This window comes from Sardina pilchardus, chromosome 3 (genome assembly GCF_963854185.1).
Source record: "Sardina pilchardus chromosome 3, fSarPil1.1, whole genome shotgun sequence".
Taxonomy (NCBI): domain Eukaryota; kingdom Metazoa; phylum Chordata; class Actinopteri; order Clupeiformes; family Clupeidae; genus Sardina; species Sardina pilchardus.
Window position 1 is genome coordinate 290,001 of NC_084996.1, and position 10,000 is coordinate 300,000.

At 47.5% G+C, this 10,000-nt stretch overlaps 1 protein-coding gene across 1 annotated transcript in view; it reads right to left on the bottom strand.

The window, feature by feature from the left end:
- Positions 1–4,574: 4,574 nt before the first annotated feature.
- LOC134077605 (monocarboxylate transporter 4-like) overlaps positions 4,575–10,000 on the bottom strand; it is a 16,319-nt gene continuing 10,893 nt past the window's right edge. Inside the window, exons 8-9 of the mRNA XM_062533307.1 lie at positions 5,999–6,399; positions 4,575–4,625 (exon numbers count right to left, since the gene is read on the bottom strand). Coding sequence (XP_062389291.1) covers positions 4,575–4,625; positions 5,999–6,399 — 452 coding nt within the window. The remainder of the gene's footprint in view (positions 4,626–5,998; positions 6,400–10,000) is intronic.

Consider the following 10,000-nt stretch of genomic DNA (forward strand, 5'->3'; position numbering starts at 1 on the left):
TGTGTGGAGATGATCTGAGTGTGTGGAGATGATCCAGTGTGTGGAGATGATCCAGTGTGTGGAGATGATGTCAGTGTGTGGAGATGATCTGAGTGTGTGGAGATGATCCAGTGTGTGGAGATGATCTGAGTGTGTGGAGATGATCTGAGTGTGTGGAGATGATCCAGTGTGTGGAGATGATCTGAGTGTGTGGAGATGATCCCAGTGTGTGGAGATGATCTCCACAGGCTTCTGCTCCAGTGTGTGGAGATGATCTCAGTGTGTGTGTGTGTGTGTGTGTGGAGATGATCCCAGTGTGTGGAGATGATCCAGTGTGTGGAGATGATCTGAGTGTGTGGAGATGATCTCAGGATTCTGTTCCAGTGTGTGGAGATGATCTCAGTGTGTGGAGATGATCTCAGTGTGTGGAGATGATCTCAGTGTGTGGAGATGATCTCAGTGTGTGAATGCTCCAGTGTGTGGAGATGATCTCAGTGTGTGAATGCTCCAGTGTGTGGAGATGATCTCAGTGTGTGGAGATGATCTCAGTGTGTGAATGCTCCAGTGTGTGGAGATGATCTCAGTGTGTGTGTGTGTGTGTGTGTGTGGAGATGATCCCAGTGTGTGGAGATGATCTCAGGATTCTGCTCCAGTGTGTGGAGATGATCTCAGGATTCTGCTCCAGTGTGTGGAGATGATCTCAGTGTGTGAATGCTCCAGTGTGTGGAGATGATCTCAGGATTCTTCTGCTCCAGTGTGTGGAGATGATCTCGGGATTCTTCTGCGGAAGGTGATGTTGCAGGGGTGAGTCTTGGGTGGTGCTGCTATGGGGCAGGTCACATGTTTAATTTGAATTTAATTTCATTTGAATTTCACTTGGAGCCCCAAAACATTCTACATAACAAACAGAGCCCATGAGTGACAGGGGTGAGGAAAAACGGTAAGACTTTATTTTAATGTGTTGCTGTTACAGTGTACCTACCTAATTAGGTACAGTGGTACAACCTGTGTAACAACATGTACCATCATGTACTAGCATTGTAGCTACATTATGTGTTTGCGGGTACCTACATTATAGTTGTTACATACTGAGTGCTTTCACAAAACATTGCCAATTTGCGCACCAACACAGTTGATACATGTGCTACGTAGGGTAATGGCAGACATGTTCCAAGACACCAATGACACAACATACATGTCATATGTGTGTGCAAGTAACTAACTGGTACACTTAACAGGGTTACTCCACTGTATCAAAGAGTAACAAAGGTGTAGCAGTGCAGCTGTTACATGTACACTCAGGACGATGAGGCCTTGACTGGCGCTAAGAATGGTTTGTATATTAAATATTACAATGTAACAACAATTTGGTACCAAATACATAATGCAAGTACAATGCTATTACATACTAGTACATGTTGTGTGTGTGTGGGAAGGGGTGTGTGTGTGCGTGCGCGCATGTGTGTGTGTGTGGGGGGTGACTTCTATTTCTGTGGTAGATTGAGCTATGTGTGTGTTTGTGAGTGAGACAAGTACAGAGGAGGGGCTTTTTCAGTGTGTGTGTGTGTGTGTGTGTGTGTGTGTGTGTGTGTGTGTGTTGGGTGGTGACCACCAGCTGTATAAAGCTCAGTCCTGCTTAAATCCCACACTAAGAGGATTGAGTGTGTTGAGCGGACGTGACATGACGACACACACTCACACACTCTCAGGGGTCTGATGACCTGCTGCCCACACACACACTCTTCTTCCAGCTGGGCCACACACTCAGCTGAGGGGCGTGTGTGTGTAAGCTGGGCCAGACAGACAGCTGAGGGGTGACGCACACATAGCTTGACCTTTGACCTAGGACATGTCTGATGTCAGTATTTAAACCAAACGACGCTAACTGAATAGGCTGCTAGCGGAGGCTAACTAGCGGAGGCTAACTAGCGGAAGCGTGTAGCGGTGCGTGGCGTCACCTGATCCCATTAGGTGTCCTCAGTGCGGGTCTTAGCTTCACACGCTAGGCTACGCTAGCACTGCACTGGGGAGGCTTCGGAGATTAGTGTAAATAGAATATATCTTTACAGTTATCGAGCGCTAAGGAGCTTAGCGCTGCATACACACACACACACACACACACACACACACAGAGACCTCCCTGCTGAAAAAACCAGCCTGACCAGCTAAAGGTGGTTTGCTGGTTGACCAGCTTGTTAACCAGCTTATTTGACCACCCTTTGATGGTTAACCAGCTAGACCAGCAAAACTCTCGCGAAAACACACCTTCAGCTGGTTTACCCAGCTTATGATGGTAATTCAGCTGGTTTTGATTGTCGTACCACCTTAAGCTGGTCATTTTAGTTGGTGTTGCTGGTCTACATTGCTGGTTTTTACTGGCCACGCCAGCTTATGTTGGTTATTCTAGAAAACCAGCTTGACCATCTTTGTCAAGCTTGACAGGCTGGTCACCAGCATGACCATCTTAAACCAGTTGTATCCCAAACGACAGGCTGGTCACACCAGCACGACCAGCTTCCTCAGATGGTCACGCCAGCATGTCTAGCTGGTGGCCTAACCAGCTACACCAGCAAAGACCAGCAATAATAACTGTGTTTTGGGCAAAGACCAGCAAAGACCAGCTAAAACCAGCTACCAGCCTAAGCTGGTTTCTTGCTGTTTTTTTCAGCAGGGCTCATACACACACACACACACACACACACACACAGTGGCCTCATACACAGTGGTCTTCCTCAGACCAGAACGCCGAGGGCAGGAGAGACGCTTCAGCTGCACTCAGCCCAGTGGCCGCGCTGTGAGCGGGTCTGTCCCAACCCCAAGGAGACGCTTCAGCTGTGAGCGGGTCTGTCCCAACCCCAAGGAGACGCTTCAGCTGTGAGCGGGTCTGTCCGGTTACATGCTGCCACTCAGACATGCCACCACTACGACATGCTTCCATTTAGACATGCCTCTTTTTCGACATGCTGCTATTTAGACATGCTGCCAATCCGACACATTTTAGTACCCCCATTCCGACAGTTTACAAATCCTATTTTTTTCCAAGTCAATTTAACGGACCCTATGAGCCCGACGGATGCAAAGTGCGTCAAAAAACACACCCATTCTTCTCTGTTACATTGCTCCGTGATTATTAGTCACAGCGAGATGAGACCTATATTGCATGAAAGAGCAGAACCGGGGCTTTCCAACGAGACTAGACACTTGTCTGTACGATCAAGTATAAAGTATAAAATAAAATCATGAATTTAAATCAAAGTATATCATATTTACAGTCTATATTGCTCTGCGTTCACGCACACAGCCACTGCTCTCGCTTGGATTACTCCGGGACCAGGCATCGCACAGACATGACAAGCATATCAAATGAAAGAGGAGAAACAGAGCTTTCCGTTGATACCAAACACATCGATCCTTTTGTGTTATAAAAACAGACGAAGTGACAAACAAATAAGAATGTCATATAGCTTCGGCTCGCTACTTTCGTTTGATTTACTCGTGAAACGCCTGGTCAAAAATATATGACTTGCATGTCAGATAAAAGAGGAGAGCTAGAGCTATCCACAGATACCAAATACAACCTTCTAGGCCATAAACAAGACGAAGTGACAGCAAAATAATAACTGTAACATTAATAGCCTATTAATTACCTCATGTCGGAATGGCACGTTGTTTGAAAAAAAAGTGAAATACCGCCACTGCGACCATGAAAAAAAAAAATGTCGGAGTGGTGGGACTTTTTCCCATAAGGAGACATGCCTCCACTACGACAATTGGACGTCAATGTCGGAGTGCTGGTATGTCGGAATGAACGGCGGATACCGGTCTGTCCCAACCCCAAGGAGACGCTTCAGCTGTGAGCGGGTCTGTCCCAACCCCAAGGAGACGCTTCAGCTGTGAGCGGGTCTGTCCCAACCCCAAGGAGACGCGTCAGCTGGACTCAGCCCAGTGGCCGCGATGTGAGCGGGTCTGTCCCAACCACTGATCTATAAAGAATACCTGGATAGACTATCTCATTGTTGCTGACCCATCAACAATGAAGCCAATGGAACTGTCCCGAGTGGTCCCATAATGGCGGTGTGGTGTTCCAATTCCATTGTTGCAGAACGGCAACATTCTTTTACTGTCTTTTACTGTCTATGCATTCCTATGGCAAGTGGTCCCATAATGGCCGCCCCCATGTAGGCTTCAGAATTGTGACGTAGATGCTCTATCCAGGTATTCTTTATAGATCAGTGGTCCCAACCCCAAGGCCTCCAAAATAATCACAAGGAAATCAAGTTTGAGGAGAAGACAGTCCCTTTATTTACAGTTCTAAAGTCGCAACACTATTTAACCCCTCTGAGGGACAAGGCACAACCAGATGAAGATAAGACAGCTCTCCTAACTCTGTATGTGTGTGTGTGTGTGTGTGTGTGTCCTCACTGTACTCCCCTGTCCAGGATGGCTGTGTCTGTGCCTGCCAGAAACACCAGCACTAGTCTGTGTGTGTGTGTGTGTGTGTGTGTGTGTGTGTGTGTGTGTGTGTCTTTCTCGTTTTGATTTGACATCTATTGACATGTTTAGATTTCATCTTCATCATCTTCAACACTTTTGAGTTAAAGCACCTTCGTCATCTCCTCCAAGCTGGAGCTGCACAGTGCACTAGACTAGAGCAGTCGATCCCAGAGCCCACATTCACATTGATGTCTTACCTTGTGTGGTGTGTGTGTGTGTGTGTGTGTGTGTGTGTGTGTGTGTGTGTGTGTGTGTGTGTGTGTGTGTGTGTGCGTGTGTGTGTGTCAAAGTAAAAACAGAAGAAGGTGTGAGGTAGACTAGTGTGTCTTGTAAACTAGCATAAAGCCCACTGTGAACTGAACAAGAAACACCTCACAAGTATATTCCATATCTAATAAATAAACACATCAATTATCTAATAAATAAATACATCAATGAACTGATAAATAAATAAATAAAATAAATGACATACACACACACACACACTCACACATACATACATACACACATAAACATACACACACACACACACACACATACATACATACACACACACACACACACACACACACACACACACACACACACACACACACACACACACATACATACATACATACATAAACACACACACACACATACATACATACATACATAAACACACACACACATATATGCAAAATATCAGATCATTATTGCTGTATTGTAGTACCGCACTACAGTAGGTTCTATGTAAACCCTAAGCTTGAACAAGTGTGTGTGTGTGCTGTGTGTGTGCTATGTGTGTGTGTGTGCTCTGTGTGTGTGTGTGCTGTGTGTGTGTGTGTGCTGTGTGTGCGCTCTGTGTGTGTGTGTGCTGTGTGTGTGCTCTGTGTGTGTGTGTGCTGTGTGTGCGCTCTGTGTGTGTGTGTGTGTATGCTGTGTGTGCGCTCTGTGTGTGTGCTCTGTGTGTGTGTATGCTGTGTGTGTGCTGTGTGTGTGTGCTGTGTGTGTGTGTGTGTGTGCTGTGTGTGTGCTCTGTGTGTGTGTATGCTGTGTGTGTGCTGTGTGTGTGCGTTCTGTGTGTGTGTGTGCTGTGTGTGTGTGTGCTACCTGTGCGCTCTGTGTGTGTATATGCTGTGTGTGCGCTTTGTGTGTGTGTGTGTGCGCTCTGTGTGTGTGTGTGTGCGCTCTCTGTGTGTGTGTGTGTGTGTGTGCGCTGTCTGTGCGCTCTGTGTGTGTGTGCGCTCTCTGTGTGTGTGTGCGCTCTGTGTGTGTGTGTGTGTGTGTGTGTGTGTGCTAGTTTTACACCAAAACTCCATTGTGTTGCTTTAGTCATTCACTCTTACTCTCTTTCTCACACACACACATCTTGCATATTCCACATCACAGTGTGTCATGGAGTCATGTCTCGTTTCCATGGTAACCAAACACTTCCTTAGAGCGATGACTCGGGTTCCACTTGCGGCACATTAGCCACGCCCCCCTCCTCCTCCATTGGCTGCACATTAGCCACGCCCCCCTCCTCCTCCTTCTTCTTCTCCGCCATTGGCTGCTGCTGCTTCTCCACCTCCACTTTCGCACTCGTCACCTCGGCAACGGGGGCGGGGCTGAGCGCTGGGGAGGTGTGGCCACTGGAGGGGTTAGAGGCGGAGTTAGAGGCGGGGTTAGTGGCGGAGGAGGAGGAGCTACTGCTGGGGCCGATCTGCTGCATCTCCTCCGGGGGGCGCTCTCGCTCTCCTCGCTCGTGCTCCCGTTCTGTGTGTGTGTGTGCGTGTGTGTGTGTGTGCTCTCCTCGCTCGCGCTCTCGCACCGCCGGCTCCTCCGGCTCCTTCTTCCTCATGAACAGGAAGTTACACGTGGCCAGCACCAGCGCCGACAGCACGACCTCCGACCCCGCCAGCAGGAACACGTACTGGTAGTTATGGGTGTAGTCCAGCAGCCGCCCTGCAACACACACACACACACACACACACACACACACACACACACACACACACACACACACACACACACACACACACACACACACACACACACACACACACACACACACACAGAGGACACGCACACACACAGAGGACACACACAGAGGACACACACACACACACACACACACACACACACACACACACACACATCGGGCTCGTGCTGCTTGTGTACTACCAGACCAAACGTGGAGTGGATATATAATGCAACAAGACTGTCACACCTCATTACAATGCTGAACAATGATGACAACACCGTCAGGGAGCTTGCTAGATGTGTGTGTGTATGTGTGTGTGTGTGTGTGTGTGTGTGTGTGTGTGCAGGTCAGAGAGCTTGCTAGATCCTCTCTGTTTCTGGCAAGAGAAGGCGATCCAAGCTTCCTGGGCTTCAAGAGAAAATCTAACTGTAAGATAGAGACGCACTGTGCTGGTTTTGGGGTCTGGTCAGATTGGCCTGACCTTAATGACCTTTGTGTAAGAGTCGGAGTATCCCTGAACTGGGTTAAACCTGACACAGAAAATGTAATTGTTTCTGAAGACCTTATAACTGACTGTTTAATCTCAGTAAGGGCTACTATTGTGGATACAGGACATCATCTATCACCTGACAATGCACGAAGGTGCCTTGTAAAGCTACAACAACAGCGACAGCAACAACACTGGACTGATTTAAAATTGCAGGGAAAGCTTGCTTGCCTTCCTACTGCAGACCATACTGTCTCTCACTCAATACTAAAACTCTGCTGTTGATGAAGACATACTGACTTTTGCAGCCAAAGCCAGACTACAAGTTCTTCCAACTAGACATAATCTTTCTCTTTGGTACCTTAACACATTTTCTTCCCACTGTCTGCACCATGATAACCAGCTAATTATTGAACCCCTCTCATATCCTGAATGGCTGTTATGTGTATAAGGGAATGTACATTGCCAGACATGACCGAATTGTTGACTTACTAGCCGAACACATAATTCCATGTGTTTCACCGCTTACAAAAATCTACAAGAATGTATGCGTCTCACCTTGCATGTTCAAACTCTGTAATAGTGGAAATAATGTGTTTTGAAATGTTGCTGCAAAAAAGCCAGATATTGTTGTTGTTGTGGAGGACAACAGATAAGTATTTGTTCTCTGTATTCTTGAAGTGGGCTGTGCATTTGACTACAGTCTAGAGCAGGGGTCTCAAACTCGCGGACCGCGGGCCAATTGCGGCCCGCGAGACGATATTTTGCAGCCCCCGGCCTGAAGTTGAAGCTTAATGTTAGTGCGGCCCGCGCATTTTATATTTTGTAACAATCGTGGGCTGGGTTCTATGGCTGCGCTACCATAGCTCAGGCTCGTGACAACAACACGAATTAGCAATTGTTTACTTGCAACATGTTTCAGCCCGCAACTTTCTGTCAAAATAATAATGTAGCCTAAGTCGCCCCTTGAGGGTATTTTTTATGCGATAAACGACACGGGTTAAAACAGACGGGAGGTACGGTGACAAATCTCATTTGTAGCCTAGACTCCACCTGCTAGACATCAAGTGTTTCGATTCAAGCAACGTTTTCACGAATTAGCCCCCTCATTACAAACTACACGCAGGAGACGTGCGGTTTGTAATGACGCGGAAGCGATGCATGCAGGCCATAGTTTTGCACAAACTGAAGCAGAAATACATCAAATGTTGAAACAAAAAATCACGTTTGATGAGGTCTTGGGTCTGTTATTCACATATCTGATTCTGAAGTATGTCTGCCTTTTGGAGATTATGATCGATCGTAATTGACAGTGATCTGGGTGCGTCTGTGAAGGTGCGTCTTTTGAGTGAACGACAGTGTTTTCTAAGCGGCTACCATGCTTCGACCCTCTGCCCAACATAAATGGAGGTGCCAGTGGTAATAGAGATGATAGTGTCCTGGACCGCGTACAGACAGCTGAAAAACTACAAAGTCACTGATTTGACCAGGCTACTTCATTGTATACAAAAGCTTTGTGTTAGTAGCCTAGTAGGCGTAGACATAGTTTACTGTTGTTGGTTTACATTTTACTGTTTTGCTGTTAATTTCTTATGTAGGGGAAAGGACAAAAAAAGTAAAGTAAAACTGCTCAGATATGTTCAACATTCAGTATTTACTGAGAGGTGCATAATTCGAGGTAGTTGTCATCCAAACATCATATGCTGATTAGATAGGTAGGCTATACAGTAGGCCTATTTACACCTTCGTAAACCACAGACTTGGGGGGTGGGGGGGGGGGGGGGCAACCTATGCGGCCCCCCAACCAGTTGATGTTGGTTACAGTGGCCCCCAGCTCATTTGAGTTTGAGACCCCTGGTCTAGAGGATGCCTATCTTACCAAGCTTTTAAAGTATCAGCCACTCAGAGACATTGTTGTACAGTTTGGGTACAAATGTTAAGTTGTTGGTGTATATGTCTGGAAGCCGAGGTAATGTCCACAGACTAGTAGTCAGGGGTTTGCAGATTGCTGGTCTCTCTAAGCCAAGAGCAAAGGCTCTAGCAAAATTCTGCTCAATTTCTGTGATAATTGGCAGTCGCCACATATGGAGAAGGTGCTGTTTGTTGTACCCATGAACTGAGACCAGAAACATAGGCTACTGGGTTTGCAATGCTGATGTCTAAGATTGTTTGTGTTCAATGTTGCTAGATCGTGTGTGTGTGTGTGTGTGTGTGTGTGAGAGAGGCTACTGGGTTTGCAATGCTGATGTCTAAGAGTGTTTGTGTTCAATGAAATTTATTGTAAAATGTAAAATGTGAGCACAAATAAAGATATTAAAATGTGTGTGTGTGTGCGGAGGGTGGGCCCACCAAACCAACAATCCAGTGTGTGTGTGTGTGTGTGTGTGTGTGTGTGTGTGTGTTTAGAGGTGTGTGTGTGTGTGTGTGTGTGTGTGTTTAGAGGTGTGTGTGTGTGTGTGTGTGTGTGTGTGTGGAGGGCGGGCCCACCAGTACGGCGAGAGCCTCCACGAGCAGCACGAGGCCGAGTGTGTGTGTGTGTGTGTGTGTGTGTGTGTGTGTGTGTGTGTGTGTGTGTGTGTGTGTGTGTGTGTGTGTGTGTGTGTGTGTGTGTGTGTGTGTGTGTGTGTACCTGCGGAGGGCGGGCCCACCAGGACAGCCAGTGTGTGTGTGTGTGTGTGTGTGTGTGTGTGTGTGTGTGTGTGTGTGTGTGTGTGTGTGTGTGTGTGTGTGTGTACCTGCGGAGGGTGGGCCCACCAGTACGGCGAGAGCCTCCACGAGCAGCACGAGGCCGATGTGTGTGTGTGTGTGTGTGTGTGTGTGTGTGTGTGTGTGTGTGTGTGTGTGTGTGTGTGTGTGTGTGTGTGTGTGTGTGTGTGTGTGTGTGTACCTGCGGAGGGCGGGCCCACCAGGACAGCCAGTGTGTGTGTGTGTGTGTGTGTGTGTGTGTGTGTGTGTGTGTGTGTGTGTGTGTGTGTGTGTGTGTGTGTGTGTGTGTGTGTGTGTGTACCTGCGGAGGGTGGGCCCACCAGTACGGCGATAGCCTCCACGAGCAGCACGAGGCCGATGTGTGTGTGTGTGTGTGTGTGTGTGTGTGT